The following is a 20,628-nucleotide window of genomic DNA, read 5'->3' as shown; positions in this document are numbered from 1 at the left end:
GTTATGTAAAAGCAGTTGCTGTAAAAAATTCCGTTAGCAATGGGGATATATGGGGTGGCAAGAAAAAGGTAGCGAAACCCTTTGAAAATTGTTTTCTACATTAATTTGTTAGCTTAAGATTTGACCATATTTTATATTCTAAAGCAATAGCATAAAAATTATGATATTTGAAGTGAAGTGATTGTCATTGTGATACACAGCACATGGTGCACACAACAAAATGTGTCCTCTGCATTTAACCATCACCCTTAGGTACTTTGTTCAGTGGCACCTTGGCGGACCGGGATTCGAACCAGCAACCTTCTGATTACGGGGCCGCTTCCTTAAGCGCTAGGCCACCACTGCCCCATTTCATGTATTTATTGAAACCTCCCATAAACATTGCTATTGAAGAAGTCATTGGCAGCAATACAGGTGCTTCCTGTATGGTTGGAAGTCTTTGCCCATTCTTCCGGGCAGAACTGCTTTAGCTCAATCATACTCTCCTATTAGGTTGAGGTCTGGGCTCCGACTTGGTGGATCTTGCTTTGTTGTGGTGATTGCACTGCTGATTCAGTCAACGTCTACGGAGATTCTGCTGACATAGGACACGTTGTGCTGCATCTTCCCCTCAGCGATTGCAAGCCAGCCAGGCCCTGACCATGAGGTCTCCTCCACCATACTTCAAGCTTGACTTTCCAGCTTTATGTCATCGGAGATCATCTGAACGCTGTTTTTGGCACAGCAGAGCTCACATAAGATGTTCTTCTTGTGTGGCGCAAACTCAAAACGTTTTTAGTGGATTTTATCATTCAAGGAGGTTCTGGTCCACACCTACAAACGAATTTTTTTAACAAGGTAGGGTAAGACATTTTTTGAGGTCATTAACTCAAGGGTTCACATACCTTTCCCACTAGCAATACTAGTGGTTTATGGTTGCTTTCAGTGAAGACATGAAAGATCACCATTTTGTGTTGCTATTTTCAGAACATTATATTTGTCACTGAGGATGCACGTGACACTGGATTTCTTGGTGCTGGTCCCAAGCCCGGGTAAATGGGCAGGGTGCCATCAGTAAGGGCATCTGGCATAAAGTCATTTGTGCGGACAACCAAACCAGCTGTTCCTCTGGCAAACCCTAACAGGATCAGCAGAAGGTGAAAGATCACGTTTAATGACAAAGCAGAAAACCATGATTTCAAATAATTTTCTTGCCACTGTTTTCTTTCCTACTCTGTTGAATTACTGTATTTAAAAATAGAAAATGAGGTTATCTCCTAAGATAACCTCTGTTCTTCTTACACTGGTTGTCGGTCTGGACTCCACATCACTGAACTTGACTCTCGGAACTGATCGGACACGCAGACATTTATGCTTTAATCTCTGCGATTAAATATTTCTCGTTTCATTACTGTACCTCAACACCAGCTAGCTGGCTTAACCTGGCAATAAACCCACTTGATTGGCCTCCATTTCCATAAATGTGACTGGCCAACACATCTGAGGGAAAATTGCATGGATTAACTTGATAGGCTGGTGCTTGTTCCGCAACTGAAAAATTAAATTAGGTTTTTGCATTCTTCCAAAAAAATTTTGTAACGCAACTGTCCCACAAATCAGTTTGGTGGCACATAACATCTCAACATTCAAAGTTAATGTGTAAGAGGGAAGTGGCCTTTCCCACATTTTTTATTAATCGTTATAGTGAGCTACTTAAATGCATTGTCAAATTAGCTATATTAACTAGTTCCAATGTTTTAATCAACTGAAAGACTAACATGTATACATATACACTACTGTTTAAAGGTATAGGGTCACTTAGAAATGTCCCTGTCACTTTAAAAGCTTATTTCATTGCTTAGCAGGCAAGGAAATGGACCTGTAATCAGAAGGTTGCTGGTTCAAATCCTGACACAACATATTCAGCACAGGTTACCTTCATTTTCGCTCTTCACTTCCTCCATTCGTCTTTCACTGGCGCTCAGTCTGGACTCATGTTCAGCCATCATGGCTTTCATCTCTCTCAGTAGACCGTTGATGTAAGGTGGACTGGTGGATGTGGCTTGAATTTCATTGTCATTCATCTCTCCATTACCATCTCCATTACTGTGATCTGTTGAGTGATGAGATTCTTCCACAGGTTCATCAGCCAGACAACAGCTCAGCAGCACCAGTAGAGCTACAACCTTCATCATGATGAAACTCACAATTCTTCTCCTCTCCTCTGCTCCTTCACTTATATCCACATCATAAACACTAATCACTTTTTATAGGCCAAAGGTAATATTAAAGCAGATTAGCAGCAAATAAGTTACATATTTACATTTGACACATTTCTAATATGTACATTCATAAAAAAACTATATATCATGTAAATAGTTGTTATAAATTAATACAGGTTATTTAAATAATGCTACTCTATTTTGAAAAAACTAAAGGTACATATGCAGCAACCAGGATAAAGAGACATTGTGTTGATGTTGATGGACTGCTTGCCAGGAAATATTTGAAAAAGGGTTGAAGTTCAGGTGTCATTCGCTCTTTGCACCCACTCTGTAGAGAGTGCTGTAAGTGTGTAGCTGTTTTGACGTTGGTGAAAAATAAAACTTACTTCTCCTGTCCTCTGCTCCTTCATTTATATACACATCATAAACTCTTTAATCACTTTTTATAGTCCAAAGGAAATATTAAAGAAGATTAGCAGCAAATCAGTATTTTTAAACAAAAAAAAAAAAAAACTAATATGTACATTAATAAGTTTTGAGAATGAAACAAATACTTCTTGTCACAAAGTTTGCTGCTTCAGTGTTTTTATGCCATTGTTTCTGTGTTGTGTTTGTGTCATTCTCAAAACTTTTGTGCACAACAGAATATAATGTAAATAATTGTTATTAATTAAAGGTGCTGAAGCAGAAACCAGTATAAAGAGCCAGTGTGCTGATGTTAATGGACTGCTTGGCAAGAAATATTTAAAGTTTGGGTTAAAGTTCAGGTGTCATTCGCTCTTTGCACCCACTCTGTATAGAGTGCCATAAGGGTTTTGACATTGGTGAAAAATGTAAGCATTATTATTATTTTATGTCTGTGTGGTGTGTCATCTGTCCCGTGTATTCATGTGAATTCAGTGTATGATAACTTTCATTAATTTTACTGTTATGTTGTGCCGCCAAGCCGTCATCAGAGGGCGCCACTCTCTCGTGTTTGTGATTGGAATAATTTATCTTCACCCTTTCTTGTCCTTTTTTTTTAAGTTAGTGAAGTGATTGTCATTGTGATACACAGCACCACAGCACATGGTGCACACAGTGAAATGTGTCTTCTGCATTTAATCCATCACCCTTAGTGAGCAGTGGGCAGCCATGACAGGCGCCCGCCGAGCAGTGTGTGGAGGCGGTGCTTTGCTCAGTTGCACCTCAGTGGCACCTTGGCGGATTCGAACCGGCAACCTTCTGATTACAAGGCTGCTTCCTTAACCGCTAGGCCACCACTGCCCCATTTTTACTGTTACGTTGTGCCGCCATGCGGTAGTATGGTAAGGCCTGTAAGCTGAAGAGCCCAGGTCCAGACGATCAACACAAAGTTTCAGCTCAAGACTTTTCCCTTAAGTATGCATTTTAGAAGAATGAAAGGTGGACAAAGCAATGAACAAAGCACCATGTTGACCACTGCAGCTACCGAGAATGATGGGGGGAGTTATCAGCATCTGCACTCTGCGATGGAACTGCTTGAAAAAACAAAGTGAACAGACATCCACCTACACACACACACACACACACACACACAAACACACAAACACACAGAAGAATGCAGGCGTTGAGCACTAAACTGGAGGCAGGGGGATCTCCAGGGACATCGGCCAAATCCATTTACATTTACAGCATTTATCAGACGTCCTTATCTAGAGCGACTTACAATCAGTAGTTTGTAAACCCTCCTGACACGAGAAAGCAGGGAAACAAAATGCGGTGGAAGTTAAAAGTTGAGAATAGCGACCTCGCGTGGTAAGATGCAGCTCCTACGTCTCCAAAAAATGTCGAATTTATAATAATTATTACATTAATGTAACGTCTTTCACAATATTATATTATATTATATTATATTATATTGTATTATATTATATTATGACGTTGTGGGTTTTTCTGACGACATTGCAGACTATACAACATTGTTAACCTTTGGATGTGTAGCAGAGAAGAAGAGAAACGAGTTTAGTCTACTTCATGGTTCAAGGCATCATAGTAACGCGAAGATATGAAGTGTCACGTGGTTCTGGTTGATTCCCACGCAGAAACTCCTCCGCGCGCACACACACACACACACACACACACACACACGAAGAGCCCATCCGCGGCGTGTGGAGCTGGAGGAGCGGGCGTCTCAGATCAAGTGCAGTTTCGGATGAATTAAACCGCAGACCAGAAAGTTGGATTACTTTTACCCCGGAGGAGAACCTCGCTGGATGTTTCCTCCTCAGGGAATAAATCACGAGCGTCTCTGGAGGAATAAAATAAAAAGGTCTGGATGAAATTTGACGCCTACATGCAAACACACACAAGCACACAAAGCCGCTCTCGGTTTCACACATTGTACACATTAATATATGTATTATATGTAAAAGCATATTTGTGCATGTGAGTGACGGGCTGCGGAGGCGACATCCTCCATGTAGTGTTACATAATCTACACAGAACAGCATATTTCAGTCTTTCATCACCCTTTCTGATTAGTTTAATGGTTTAATGGTGAATAGAGGCACATAGAGCAAAAGTTGCATCTTATATCTGAAGACGTTTATTAAGAAAGATGGGAGGATCAAATTAATCGCTGGATTAATCAGATTACCTTTATTATACGGTTCTTTCATTATTTTAGTGCGGTAACTACGTGGAATTAATGCATGATCTGTTTGGAATTAAAAAATGATCATAGACTGGAAAAATTAAAATGGGGGCATATTTGGAACCCAGGCCAGGCTTTACGATGTGAGGGATATTCATTAGATATTAATGGATTTATTTGCAAAAGAATATCCAGTTGCCCTAAATGCTTGAAGGACTGGTAGTAGCCTAGTGGGTAAGACACTCGCTTATGAACCAGAAGACCACAAAGACCCCGCTAACTACCATTGTGTCTCCAGGGTGACTGTCCCTGTAACTACTGACTGTAAGTCGCTTTGGACTAGGGTGTCTGATAAATGCTGAAATGTTAAGGCATTTTTAAGGTCTCTCCAGAGATGCTCAATTGGGTTTAAGTCAGGGTTCTGGCTGGGCCCTTCAAGAACAGTCACAGAGTTGTTGTGAAGCCGCTGTACTTGGCCGCATTCATCTTTCCTTTGACTGACACCAGTCGTCCTGTCACTGCAGCTACTGTTGGGACGGTATTGGACAGGTGATGAGCTGTGCCTCGTTTTCTCCACACATATCGCTTAGAATTAAGGCCAAAAAGTTCTATCTTCTATCTAATCAGATCAGAGAGTCTTGTTTCTCACCACCTTGGAGTCCTTCGAGTGTTTTTTAGCAAACTCCCTGCGGGCTTTCATGTGTCTTGCACTTAGGAGAGGCTTCCGTCGGGCCACTTTGCCATAAAGCCCCGACTGGTGGAGGGCTGCAGTGATGGTTGACTGGACTTAGCGGTTAAGGAATCAGCCCCATAATCAGAAGGTTTCCGATTCAAATCCCCATCCACACACTGCTCCCCGGGCACCTGTCATGGCTGCCCACTGCTCACCAAGGGTGATGGTTAAAAGCAGAGGACACATTTCTTTGTGTCACCGTGTGCTGTGCTGCAGTGTTTCATAATGACATTCATGACAATAATTTTTTTTTCACCCCCGATTGCTCAGTTTGGCCGGACGGCCAGCTCTAGGAAGAGTTCTGGTCGTCCCAAACATCTTCCATTTAAAGAATTTGGAGGCCACTGTGCTCTTAGGAACCTTAAGTGCTGCAGAATATATTTTTTGTAACCTTGGCCAGATCTGTCCCTTGCCACAATTCTGTCTCTGAGCTCTTCCCCTGACCTCATGATTCCCATTTGCTCTGACATGCATCGTGAGCTGTAAGGTTTTATATAGACAGGGTGTGGCTTTCCTAATCCACAGCTGGACATGAAGGTGTAGAACCAAGAAATGATCAGAAGAAATGGACACCACCTCAGTTAAATATATGAGTGTCACAGCAAAGGGCCTGAATACTTAGGACCATGTGATATTTCAGTTTTTCTTTGCTAATAAATCTGCAAAAATGTCAACAATTCTGTGTTTTTCTGCCAATATGGGGTGCTGTGTGTATATTAATGATTAATGAGGGGAAAATGAACTTTTAGCAAATGTCTGCAAGGAGTGAAAAGTTGAAGGGGTTCTGAATACTTTCCGTGCCCACTGTATGTACATACAGTTTTTGTTAAAGTCCTGGAACATTCTTTTTTTTTTTTATCCATAAACTTGTTACAGAGCTACAAATAAAATAAATTTACTCAAGTGGAAATTTAAAGGGAGTACATTTAATGCAGTCGCAGTCATGACAGTACACTATAAATGATCTTTATTTTTTTTCCATTTGTAGGAGCCACTCCGCACTATAGACGGGTGTGTGTGTTGTTGTTGTTGGCTGTATGTCTCTCTGAGGGTGGGCTGCAGATGAGTGTGTGTGTCAGAGCGGGGGGTCTGCCGGTCCCCACAACACTGGACCTTGGCAACGTGAGTCGGCGTGACAACAACGATGACGAAGGGTTCCTAGGAGCTCGGTCACCTGACCTGCAGACGGAACTCAACCTGGCGGAGCAGGAGAAGAGGGTCACACACAGTTTACACAGCCCCGTATGTAAACACACACACACACACAGTTCGCAAAACACACACCGCATAGCTCTTCACCCTAAGTGGTTTTTGCGAGTGCAAAATGAGACGTAAATATTTATCAGATTGAACGTGTGTGCAAGCGTGGAAGTGTGCGTTGCGGGTGTGTGTGTTTGGACAAACTGTCTCCCTGCTGCTCCGGCTCCACTGTTAGGGGAAGAAAAGCTCAGTGAAGACAAAGACAACACACACACACACACACACACACACACACAGCTGCCGTCTCTTCCGGATCTCCACCCCACTCGGGGCGTCTAAATATTTAGTTTTGTGTGGATGGGACACAAAACCATCCACACACTCCAGTCCTCAGCCTTCGGACAGGCAGTCAGTAATGGAGAGAGAAAATAAATCATCATTTAATTTGAATAAATTCATTTAAATGATCTATTATGCAATGCTTTAGAGAAACAGCCCAAACCTCATTTAACCGGGAATGCACAGCTATGGAAGAAAAACACTACATGAAGAGTAAAAGCCCACGCAAAACTATTACATCACCATGGAAACCCTGAAGGTGCAGAGCAGAGTGCAACAGGGAGACGAGAGAGAGAAAGAGAGAGAGTGTGTGTGTGGGCTGGCTGTTAGGTGAACTATTATGGGATGCACACAACATAGCTCTCTGGCCCAGTGTGTGGCTGTAGCATGCAGCCAATCTGGCCGATGCCGTTAAGAAATGAATCTCACACCCCACCCACCAAGCAGTGTGTGTGCTCACATTTTTATGCAGAAATCATATTATGGGAAACTGAGAAGGTGCTGCTGTCAACCTCGCAGAAGACAGTTGGTTAATAAGTGTTGCTTCGTTTGTGAACGTGTGCTTCAGGTGTTCAAGGCAGAACTGGAGGGGGTTCTGGGACAGCTGAACAAGGGCAATGAGCTGCTCACTCATATCACACAGATCGTCAATTCTCAGGGTGAGGGTCACACACACATACACACTTCTTCTGTTATAAACATCTCACATACCTCCGTCGCTCTCTCTCTCTCACACACACACACACACACACACACACACACACACACACACGCACTTCTTCAGCTATAAACATCCACACATCTCTGGCTCTGTGCATGAGTCTCACACACACACGCACTTCTTCAGCTATAAATATCCCACACATCTCTGGCTCTGTTCATGAGTCTCTCACACACACATACACTCTACAGCAAAGTAGAACTAAATACACACACACACTCTCTCTCTACAGCAAAGTAGAACTAAATACACACATACATACAAATACAAAATGTAAGAAATCTCCACAACATCATGTAATATTTTCACCTACAGTCACACACAGACACACACACACTTCTTCAGCTATAAACATCTCACACATCTCTGGCTCTGTGCATGTTTGTACTGCAGGCCACGGTGGTGTGTGTGTGGTGAATGACCTCTTTGCTACAGACCGATGTGGTTACTCTCGTCTGGAGCGGCAGGCTCGCTGCAAACTGGCCTCCCTCTACAGACTCCTGCACCTCTACAACTGGACCAGCCTCACACACTGCTACAGCACTGTGCGTTACAGACACTCAGAGACACACACACAAACCTACAGCGCGGAGTCATATGCGGCAGCACATAACACACTCTGGCCCTCTCTCGCAGGTGCGTGCGAGTAGGGAGTCGGAACATATTCTCCTTCTGCCGGTGGGTTTGTGTTTTGCTGAGGCCACTGCTGCTAATCTGGTAGGAACCTGTGTGTTTTTTCATATTGTGACTGATCGTATATCCTGCCAGACTGTTGGAACTGAAGGGTCTCTTTACTACCATAACTTGTTAATCGATACCGATCTAATAATAAGAACAATATAATACATGATAAAAACAACGATAATAGTAGTCTTACTGAGACCATTTGGGGAAAAATAAAAAGCAACGTATTAACATTCATATAAACAATCATTTGATTATATATTTGTCTACATAAAAATTAATGGACATACAACAATACATTTATCATGTATAATAACAATAAATGAAAGTGGTAATTCAGACTTCACAATTTTCAATGCTTATTTTTTTTCATTAGTAAACAGCCACGCGTGTATTGTTGTTACGAACCGGTCTAGGGGCTCCGGCCCGTAACAAAAGAAAGGACACAAACGTAAACCTACTAAGACGAAACTGATAATTTTAACAAGTATTTTATTAACTACTAAATATATAAATAAAGAAGAAATACATACAAAGCGAATTACAACGAATAACAGCAAACAAAACAGGAAAACAGAGAAAAACAAACACCGAAGCAGGCCGACACAAGTTGCGTCGCCTCCTAGGGGAAGCGCAGGGGAAACCGGAAGTGATACGGACATACGGTGGTATGTCTTATTTACCCCCAAATGACCAGCAAAGTCATGGTCGTGCCCGACGGCCAGTACCTGACCTCTAAATTTAGCAGGAACCACAAGCTGAATAACCGCATTCCACTCCAAATCTTCACTGTGTGGTGGAATCCACTTCCGCATTAAAAATCCATCTTCCCAGGAAAATGACGCTGATGTATTAACTACACCTCCTTCTCTGGCAGCAGTACGGCACCGGGCCAGAGAAGGATCAGTCTTCTGTTCACCAGCAATCAACACTTCATCTACGCTCAGCCACACGTCATCAGCAGCTGCAGCATCGCCACATGTGGACATCTCCTCAGATACATGCGCAGAAATCACAGGCGAAGGGTCGAACGACATAAAAGTATCAGATAACCCAACTTCATCTTGATACCTACGAGCTTGCGCTCGCGTAACGACACACGCAGGGTAGACTGAAGCCAGACTTGAGTCCACGTCCGTAACCAACATCGGTACGTCTACAACCTCCGGAACTGGAAGGACTTTTCCTCCAGCGACATCATTTCCCAAAAGAAAGGAAACCCCTTTCACTGGAAGCTGAGAACAAACCGCAATCCTAAAAACACCCGAGACCAATTCACTTTTTAAGTGCAGAGTGTGCAATGGGACTCTCGCGAACCCCATTTCAATTCCCTGCACCAGCACATCGGAATCACAACAACTCTCCGTAGAGAATGGGAGAACCGAATCTAAAACGAACGATTGGGCAGCACCAGTATCACGCAGAATTTTAATAGTAACGTCATCTTCCACATGGCCAGTAAGAGACACCGTTCCATTTAATCTTTTTCTGTAACCGAGGACATGCAGCAATTAAATGACCCGGCTCATGACAATAAAAACACCCACGAGGGTCTTTGGGGGGTGAAGATTTTCGGGAATTCCTCCAGCTCTGTTTCGGGCTGGAAGGTGGCGAACGAATGCATCGTGAGGGAGACGAAGAGAACGGGACGAAGACACTTTTATGTGTCAGAGCATACTGATCAGCACAAACAGCAGCTTGAGCCAATGTAGTCACCTGTCTATCATGCAGATAGGTAGCGACAGAATCAGGAACACAGTTTTTAAACTCCTCCAACAGTACTAACTCTCTCAACTGTTCGCGGGATGTAACGTGCTCTGATGTACACCAGCGGTCGAACAGGTTCTCCTTCTCACGTGCAAATTCAACATATGTAATTCGGTCAGTTTTACTCAGTCGACGGAATTTTTGTCTGTATGCTTCAGGTACTAGTTCATATGCATTTAAAAATCGCAGTTTTAACAGTACTGTAGTCTGAACTCTGCTCAACTGTGAGGGCAGAGTAAACTTCCTGAGCTTTACCAGACAACACACACTGTAATAAAAGACTCCAGACAGAAGTTGGCCATTTTAATGTAATGGCAACTCTCTCAAAATGACTAAAATACTTCTCGACCTCTCGTTCGTTGAACGGAGGGACGAGACGAATATTACGGGACACATCAAACCCATAATCACCTGGATCAGAAGAAGTCTGGTCCACAGGAGGGACGTGAGGAGGAGACACAGAGCCAGGAGGTAACAGCGACACTGGAGGAACAGAGGCCACCCCCGGAACTACGGCGTCTTTTCTAGCGGACAATTCTAATTCTAATTTCTTTAAAACAAAGTCCCGCTCTTCCCTTTCGCGCTGACTTTCATATTCCCGGTTCCGCTCTCTCTCGCGTTCCTCACACTCGAGTCGTTTTACTTCTAATTCGATTTCCATTTTACGAATCTGCAACTCCTTCTCAATTTCCTTCTCCCGCACAGCACGGCTGTCACGTTCAGATCTCCACTTCGCTGCTTCGTATTGCATCTGCCGCTCCCGAAAAGAATATTCGCGCATCTTTAATTCCATTTCAGAGACGCTACTGGCTGCAGATTGCGGGGACGCCGGACCCTCGGTCCGCGCCGCAAGTACATTACTGCCCAATAAAGCGCGTTCTACGGCTTTAAAAAGAGATTCCTTCAACTTTTTATCTTCGCTTGTTAATTCAATCGCGTAGTTTTCTGCAATGTGCAACAAATTGTCTTTAGTGCAACGCGACAGGAGTTCGTACGAAGGGCTCTGAATAAACTCGTCTGCCAACGACATGTTGCCAAGAGACACGAGATGCTGCACCACAAAAAAATCAGACTGCGAACGGAGCGAAACGTGCGCTTTCTCCACCGCAACAACGTATTCGTGAGGGAACTCTGATCCCTAAACCTGCCTAACTCTCCCACTAAATAAACCTTCGCTTCTTCAAAGAGCGTTACCAATTGAAGGTTCGTGGTCAGTCAGGAGACAAACCGCGAAGCTCCTCCCGGGGTTGCTCTTCAAACCACCACCCAAATAAAATCCCCAAACACAAACCAACAAAACAACAAATGCGCTCCGATGGAGGGATTACGAAAATCCGGCTGGAGACGCCTAACTTACCAGAGTTCCAAACGAACGTCGAACGCGAGTCTTCCCCAAAAATACAGACGTCCCGAAGATAAATAAAATTTGTCCTGAGAGAAAAAAAAAACAGAACAAATCCCGGACGAGCCCCCAATTTTGTTACGAACCGGTCTAGGGGCTCCGGCCCGTAACAAAAGAAAGGACACAAACGTAAACCTACTAAGACTAAACGGGTAATTTTAACAAGTATTTTATTAACGACTAAATATATAAATAAAGAAGAAATACATACAAAGCGAATTACAACGAATAACGGCAAACAAAACAGGAAAACAGAGAAAAACAAACAAACACCGAAGCAGGCCGACACAAGTTGCGTCGCCTCCTAGGGGAAGCGCAGGGGAAACCGGAAGTGATGTCAAAGGGAAAGGGTAGGAAGGCGGGTGGGTGGATGGCACGGCAAGCGCAGCCCCCAAAAAGGAGACTGAGGCTCCTTTTATTCTGTCTGTCCCACAGCAGGAACAGGTGGGCTCAATTTACAAATCACCAGGCACCTGCAAACAACACAAAACACAGAACAGAAACACACCCCAATATACCAGGACGTAACAATTGTGAAGTTGAATATTTTTGGATTAAAAACATAATAATAATAATTTTTTCTGGCTGTATGTTTCCTATCCAGATGTTAGTTTCCCTGTGTTGACAGTTGGATTGCAGTTTCTGGCAGAAGTGGTGCAACAAAAATTAAATGACAGATGCTGTAAACACAGTATGGTGATATGGTCTGTGTGTTTTTTTGCATTGCAGATGAAGGTGGACATGCTAGGATCAGTGCTAGATGGTGGTTCATCTGGTCTGGCTTCTCTGTGTTCCAGCTTCAGTCTTCATGCACATGTCTACTGCTGCAGGCCTGACATACGCTGTGTTATACACACACACACTCCCGCTGTCGCTGCTGTGAGTACCTCACATACGCACACACAATCACACATATGCAACTAGTACCTGTATGATTCAAATGTTCAAATGGATGCTGGAACTGTACATGCTCACAATGCTCGATTATGATACTTGTGTTGCATGTTATGTACAGTTGTCGCCAAAGAGAATGACACAAATACTGGTTTTCACAAAACTTCAGTCCTTCAGTATTTTTAGATCTTTTTGTCAGTTGTTTCTGTGGTGCACTGAAGTATAATTACAAAGGCTTTTTTTACAATGACATCAAGTTTATGCAAAGAGTCAAAATGTGCAGTGTTTGCCCTTTTTTCAAGACCTCTGCAATTCGCCCTCGCATGCTGTCAATCAACTTCTGGGCCAAATCCGGACTGATGGCGACCCATTCCTTCATAATCAGTGCTTGGAGTCACAATATGTCGGTTTTTGTTTTTGTTTTTTGTTTGTCCACCTGCCACAAGTCCTCAATTGGATTAAGGTCCGGGAAGTTTCCTGGCCATAAACCCAAATTTTCAATGTTTTGTTCCCCGAGCCACATAGTTTTCACTTTGGCCTTATGGCACTGTGCTCCATCATGCTGGAAAGGGCATTGTTCTTCACCAAACTGTTCTAGGATGGTTGGGAGAAGTTGCTTTCACAGGATATTTTGGTACCATTCTTTATTCATGATAAAGCATCCCAGGATGCTTTACTGTTGGCACAAGGCAGGGCTGATGGTAGCGCTCACCTTTTCTTCTCCGGATAATAATCTTTCCAGATGCCCCAAACAATTGGAAAGGGGCTTAATCAGAGAAAATGACTTTACCCCAGTCCTCAGGAGTCCAGTCCCAGTACTTTTTGCTGAATATCAGTCTGTCCTTGATGTTTTTCTCGGAGAGATGTGGCTTCTTTGCTGCCCTTCTTGACACCAGGCTGTCCTCCAAAAGTGTTTACATCACTGATGCACTCACGCCTGCCTGCTGCCATTCCTGAGCAAGCTCTGCACTGGTGGCACCACGATCCCACAGCTGAATCATCTTTTTTGGGAACCCTGAAGCCTTCTTCACAACACTTGAACTTCTCTCCATCAGTTTTTGATGATCTGATAAATGGTTCATTTAGGTGCAATCTTAGTAGCAGCAATATCTTTGCCTGTGAAGCCCTATTTACGCAACACAATGGTGACCGCATGTGTTTCCTTACCTAAATTGGTAACCATGGTTAACCGAGTTAACAATGATTTCAAGCATCACCCTCCTTTTAAAGCATCCAGTCTGCTATTCTAATTCAATCAGCATGACAGAAAGATCTCCAGGATTGTGCACCTCAACACTCTCACTTGTGTTCACGAGAGGATCACTGAAATAATCTCAGCAGGTCATTTGGTGGCATGGCTGAAATGCAGTGGATTTGAGATTTAATTCATTTTCCTGGCACAGAGGATCACTCTTCATAAAATTCTGGAGTATATGCAAATTGCCATAATTAAAACTGAAGCAGCAAACTTTGTGTAAACCACATTGTGTCATTCTCAAAACTTTTGGCCACAACTGTATATGTACATATTAAGCACATTTGGTGTGTGCTTAAGATGACAAAGAAATTACCGTGTGATTGTCATGTGCTCCATGTTCATGTTGTACAATGTACCAGGTCTCATCAATGAAGTGCGGAATCCTTCCAATATCCCATGAGGCTTTCCTTCTGGGCAAGGTGGCCTATTTCAGTTTAACTGGAAGCGATGTGGAGGAAAGGGCGGAGCTGCAGGCCGCTTTAGGAACCACAGCGAAGGTAGAGCCTTTACATTCTGGTGACCCCTTCATTGGCTATTTAGCATTTATTACAGCATTTATTCCTGAAAATAGTTCATTCATTGACACATTTTTAATTGTATCCTTGTCTAACTGTGTGTGTGTACACATCTGAGTTTTAGGTGGTTGTGTTGAGGGGACATGGTGTGCTGGCACTAGGTGAGAGCTTAGAAGAGGCTTTCCACTACATCTACCACTGCCAACTGGCCTGTGACATCCAGGTAAGGCTGAAAAAACCTCTCAGTTTGTGTCTATATATTTAAATGTGTTTGTATGTGTGATTTTTTTCTTTGTCATGTGTTTGAATCTGGCAGGTGAAAGCTTTGTCGTGTGCAGGCGGCATGGACAAACTCTTTCTGCTAGATGCGGAAAAAAACCCACCAAGCACACCCTGTCTGACACACCCCCCCTCACCATGTGTAGAAAGGGAGGACGCACAGATGGAGTGGAGGACAGGAGAGGCGGAGTTTGAGTCTCTCATGCGGTTGCTTGACAACCTGGTGAGTGATGCTAGCAACCGTCACCATGGCATTGCAATATTTCCTGGATAATAACTCACTTTTGATTATGACTGCAGCTTGGTAACACATTATAATTGAAATATAATCTGTTGGTCATCTGCTAGTCAACATTTAAGACAGTAGCACAGCACAATTGCAATTTTTTTCTTTTACTGATTTGTTTTATTTGATAAATTATTGGCCATCAGGAAAACAGACACAATAATGTTAAAGAAGTGAGCAACTATGAAAAACTATGTGGCTCTGGACGGATTTAAATCCCAAAATGAGAGCGTTAGTATTCTGAGTATCGAGCAGAACATGCAGCTAAGAGAATCAGAACTCATCGACCGGAGTGTTTCGTAACAGACCAGGCTTGGCAGTGCATGGCAATGCTGTGCAGCCCACGCAGAGATCTCCACATTTCCAGCAAAATAGGCTGCCACTTCATCTGCAAACTCATTTTCATCTGATGCCTGTTGCCAGGGTTACAGGACAGGCTACCCGTACCGGCATCCAGTCGTCAAAGAGGCGCTGAGGCACCGGAACGAGGTTGAGATTCCGGCCACGGTGACAACCACCGGATTGGAGGAAGAGGACGTGTTTGTGTGGAGGCCAGTGAACTTCCTGTTAGAGCGACAGCAGCGGGAGCGGGCGCGCTGGCTCAACTCCCCGAACTGCTACCTGAAAGTCAACGTCCCCGAGAACTCAGCCAATGGGGAAACCAGCCCACGCACACGGACTGTGGTACACAATACTCCATTCATGTCTGTACACATATACCTTTCGGCTACTTTATAAGGTCTGTACTGCAATGACGCCAGGCCCAATTCAAATCTGTTGTAACTATGGGTCAGTTTATGCAGGCAGTCACCGATCAAACCCAGACTTAAAACTATTTAAAACCATGGTTCTCCCTCTGGCTCCCTCTATAAAAAATGATAAAATGTATAGAAATGTTTGCAATCTTCAAATTAGCCGGGGCTTTAAGGACAGAGTATGCCCCAAAATATCAATGTCATCCCCACACACTGCACCCCGGGCGCCTTTGATGTCTGCCCAGCGCTCACTAAGGGTGATGGGTTAAATGCAGAATGCATTAAATGCATGTTGTTGTGTGCACCGCATGTTAAAAATCGCAGACGCAGGCGGGTGTGGCTCCTCACCTAAGTGATTACCGGCAGTGCATTGGCCTCCAATATCCGTGGTATGAACCACGCGCCTGCAGGTGCACCTGTTGTGTCATATGAGTGTGTTTGTGACCTGTACGTGTTCCACTGTGATGTCCGGGAAATGTAACCACGTAAACGCATTGTTTAGTTTTATTGTATTTCTGTTTTGTATTCTGTGTAGATAAACCACTCAGTTATACTCTCACGCAACCCCTCAACCTGTGTAAATCCAGTAAACCGTCATTCATCACTTGCAATCTTGTCTGGGCCTTGCGTCTAACCACACACACCCTTACGTTCGCCACAACCTGCTAGGCAGCCGAGCGCTCTCCTCCCCCCCACAAACTTTTGTGGTTCTCTACACCGTGTGCTGTGCTGCAGTGTTTCTTTTGATCTATTTCTTTTCTTTATGTATCAGTGGAAAAAAACTGCTGAGATTGGCAGTGGTGGGGGTACCCCTATCAAAATTGAAGACCCCAACCAGTTTGTTCCTCTAAACACCAACCCTACTGAGGTCCTGGTGAAAAGGAACCAGGTGAGGAATAAGTTTTGTAAAATTTGTTAATAAAAAGAACAAGTATGTAATAATGTTCCAACTTCACTGGTGATCTGCATATGTTGTTTCTAACACATTTTGGATATGAGACTATTTTTTTGCTGACACAGCTCAAAGGAAGAAGAGCGTTAAGGAGCTACAAGTTTCTCCAGGGCCAAACACTACAATTTAACACATGTTAAAGCACCTCATTCATTTGAACATTTCTTATATGAATGTATGTGTTTGCTTGTGACGTGTATGTAGATCCGCGATCAGCACTGGGTTGACATGATGACTGCAGGGCCTCGCTCTCAGCTGTTGGCTGGAATTGAGGTGGACAAGAAACCGGGACCAGTGAGTTTGTCCTTATTAATGTACTTAATAATAAAATTAATATATATAATAATATATGTTTACAACTCATGGTTGTGTTTATCAGCGAGTTACAACATTTATTTGCGGAAACTGTTCAAAAGGACCAAAATTCTATGGAGTTGTTTTAGTTTCAAAATTCATTATTATAATTGTGAATCTTTTTACATTTGTTGCTGAATCAGGAAATATAATTGTGAATGGTGTGATATTTATTTGTGAATTTTGCATAAAATTATAATACCTGGTGGGACTGGGGTAAAACATTTTTTACATTTGCATTGTCATGTTTTAAGTGATGTACTGAAATCATGCTCCCCTATGCTTTAAAAGTTGCATGTTGGCTGTGAACCCTGGTTACAGCAGTGGATGCAAATATAGCAGTGATTGCAGATTAATGTGACTGTGTACTTTTCACACTGCTTTGACTTTGGCAGAATTTGATAATAAAACAACGAGGAAAAATTTAAATTGCCAGCTAAGGAACACCATTATGGTTGATTTTCAAAATCCTGAAAATGCTGCAGAAATTCAGTAAGAAATGAAACAAAAGAATAATGCAGGTGACTTGAAGGTGGTTTCTCGTTACAGGCATTTATTTATGATGACGAGGACCAGGCTGAGCCCCTCCCACCAAACCCCTTTAGCCAATCAGATGCTGAGCTTGAGGAATACAAAAATTCTGTGGCACAACAGTTAAGTCAGCAAGGTACATGCATAAGGACACACTCCATAACCTCTGTGCACAATAGGGTTGTGTGTTGGCAAGGATCTCGTGATACAATACGTATCACTATACATGGGTCACAATATGATTATATCACGATATCTTGTGATACTGTACATATTGCGATATTCTACAGTTCACTGAAAATGTAAAAACAGCAGAAATACACGATGCTGTGTATGATGTGTGTGGATCACATTACATTAGTAATTCAGCCAAAGCAATATAAAGTGACTCAGAACTCAATTGTAGCTGCATTTTAACACACTGAACTAGTGGACACCAAAAACGTTAAGATACAATGCATAACACTGAAAATAATATATTTAAATGCCAAACAGTAATTAAAAGTACCCAGCTGTACAGCACCATCTACAGGAGTGGAGGTTCATCTCTGCTGACCTCACAAAAAAAAAAAGATCAGCATCACCCCCTGGTGGACAAAAGTAGCATAAATATTTGAATGTATAAAATATCGATATTTGATGTGCCAGAATCACTACAATATCACCACGTAAAATATCGTGATATATTGCTGTATTGATGTTTTCTAACACCCTTAGTGCACAATGCATTAACAAACACTAAGATGAAAACTCAATGACAGAACTATCTGTGGGCTCTTCCTCAGATGATGCTGATGATGATGCTACAGACGCAGATGAAATCACTACTTATGATGGATCAACCATCTCGCTGTCCCTCTCCCCCCTGAGCAGTCCAGCAAAAGAAGGTATACATCTCCTGGACACTGCACCTGCAAGTGCCATAATTGTATTTCTGGGTTTTGCTTTATTAATAATCACATTCTAGTATTGGACAGTTTGTTTTCCCACTGTTTGACACAAAAATGCAAATGTAAACAAAATCCTTAAAACCTTGTTGTGTTATGCGTCTGTGTGTGTGCACAGTTGCTGAGGTGCTGGGTGAAAGTCTCTCTGAAACTCTAGCAGAGACACCCATTGAGCCAGATGAGGAAATGAGCGTGAGCATCACCAGCCTTAGCATCAACAAAGAGATGGATGTTGTCATAGCGACCAGCCCAAGCCCAGAAACCACAGACTCTCCTGAGGCCCAATCTAAACCCACCAAGAAAAAGAAAAAGTTTTGCACACCATCGTTCCTCAGGAAAAGCAAAAAGAAGGATAAACAAGGTGAAAGTTAAAATAGTGATAATGTATACAGTAAATGGATATTCATATATACATGATATATACATATTCATCATATATACAGAGTTTTGGCACATACCTGATTACAATAATGATTGTAGGTAAGATTATATCAAGCTGACATGTTGAATATCCTCTCATCTCCACAGAATATTAAATGGATTGCACCCATTAAAACTAAAAAGTCACTTTTTTTTCAGGCACTTTTTGTAACATAACATAATTTGTGACAACTGAAAGGGTTTCTACATTTCATTTGAACTGCTGTCCCATGAAACAGTCTATGAGTAATAAATTGCACATGCATTGTGACAAACATAAAGTGGGATCATTTTGCTAGTTTACCACTGAGGATTTTGCAAAAGTGAAGTTAATATATCTGCATGTTCGGGATTTCAAGTAAAGAAAACTTTAAAGAAAACTACTTAAGGGAGGAGACAGGACCGTGCGCATAGTGTTGCCAGGTTGGGTGGTTTTGAACCTAATACTTTGAGGAGAATGCTTGTTGAGAAAAGGCAGAGGAACTCGGGTCTCATTTATTGTTGGATAGTCATGTGTGTTATATACAATAGAGGGCTTAAAAGTCATATATCTGGCTACAGGTCATATATCTGGCTATATTGCGTTAGCAGTAATGATAGCAGGAGGGGACTTAAATCATCCAGAATGCAGAGATGTCAATCCTCACTATGGGCTACTCAAATTTTAAACTTACTTTTATAAAAGCATAATTAAAATGTATTATCTAGGTGAAATAAAGCAAAATGAAAAAGCATTGCTTGTAGTTAGTTCTTCCTTTCCAATACACTAAGAACTTATTTCTGTAAATATTAAACACATAGTTGATAGTGACTTTAGTGAACACTCCCCATGTGCTGTGTCAGTTATAAACCCTTAGCACTGCGCTTACTTCAGCAATAATATGTAGATAATAATATGAGGATGAGAACAAAAATTCAGTTTATGGTGTTGTGAGAAATAGCTGACAAAGTGAAGGAGTCCCTTTTGGATCTTGTGCATATGTTGGTTCTGTAAAACATTTTGTTAAAGTATCTAGTTGGTTAGAAATGAATGCTAGAAAGAATCGGTGTGCTATTATCTTGCTTGGTTGTTATATGCCGATGACTCAGCGCCATTTCTGCATTCCCTTCCTAACAGTCATCCGGTTTGCTGTAGAAACAGTTTGTAGTTCGCTGTACCAATAAAAACACTTTGATTTACATCTTTTATGGAATCTGTGATTTATCTGAGATGGTTTGCGCCTGAGACCTTTGTGTAATTTAACTTCAATTTGGCAACATCATCTCAAGAAAATCAAGAAGCCCTGCAGCTTCTCAGAATCAACACGAACACAATTTCTTCAGATCTTCTGGGAGGGCTTTCTGCTAGATTTTGCCAAATGACTGTGGGTCTTGGCCAGAACATTAGTGAGCATTGATGCTGGCCAATTCAGCAATTTCATAGCAAGAACTCCCAGCATTGCAAGCAAAATAAACATCAGCAGATGAACGCTGCCAGGACCTTGCTTTGTGCATCGGGACACCATCTTGCAAGGATGAGTATGCATCTTCCGGCACCAGTCAACCGGCCAAGATCGTGAAGTGTGAGAAACCCAGTTCGAGTTCTCCAGAGATTGGACCCATCTCACGAATACACTGTGTACATGCATCTAGGCCACATTTTCCTGTGTACTCATCATTACAACAAGACCGGAACAAACCCATACTAGCAGTAGTCTAGTAGCTAATGCACTCTCCTATGAACCAAACAACCACAAAGTCATAGGTTCAAACCACGGTACCATGTGCGGTTCT

At 42.5% G+C, this 20,628-nt stretch overlaps 1 protein-coding gene across 1 annotated transcript; it reads left to right on the top strand.

Moving 5' to 3' along the window:
• The first annotated feature begins 4,279 nt into the window (after window positions 1-4,279).
• On the top strand, window positions 4,280-20,041 carry add3b (adducin 3 (gamma) b). The gene is made up of 15 exons (XM_028965905.1): window positions 4,280-4,494; window positions 6,540-6,793; window positions 7,659-7,749; window positions 8,205-8,356; window positions 8,448-8,528; window positions 12,394-12,543; window positions 14,176-14,313; window positions 14,456-14,554; window positions 14,648-14,833; window positions 15,320-15,580; window positions 16,424-16,540; window positions 16,808-16,897; window positions 17,507-17,624; window positions 18,274-18,375; window positions 18,554-20,041. Exons 2-15 carry the CDS (start codon window positions 6,614-6,616, stop codon window positions 18,805-18,807), a joined length of 2,019 nt encoding a protein of 672 aa, XP_028821738.1. The 5' UTR covers window positions 4,280-4,494; window positions 6,540-6,613; the 3' UTR covers window positions 18,808-20,041.
• The last annotated feature ends 587 nt before the right edge of the window (window positions 20,042-20,628 follow it).

The sequence above is a fragment of the Denticeps clupeoides genome, chromosome 2 (assembly GCF_900700375.1).
Source record: "Denticeps clupeoides chromosome 2, fDenClu1.1, whole genome shotgun sequence".
NCBI lineage: Eukaryota > Metazoa > Chordata > Actinopteri > Clupeiformes > Denticipitidae > Denticeps > Denticeps clupeoides.
This window is presented reverse-complemented; position numbering and strand designations above follow the sequence as displayed.

What these genes read in the sequence shown, in the direction of transcription:
- add3b (XM_028965905.1), top strand. Translation starts at nt 6,614, where the DNA reads ATGAGTGTGTGTGTCAGAGCGGGGGGTCTGCCGGTCCCCACAACACTG. An exon ending in ACACTCCCGCTGTCGCTGCT is followed by an intron (nt 12,544 to 14,175) that starts GTGAGTACCTCA and finishes ACAATGTACCAG; the next exon opens with GTCTCATCAATGAAGTGCGG. An exon ending in GAGCAGTCCAGCAAAAGAAG is followed by an intron (nt 18,376 to 18,553) that starts GTATACATCTCC and finishes GTGTGTGCACAG; the next exon opens with TTGCTGAGGTGCTGGGTGAA.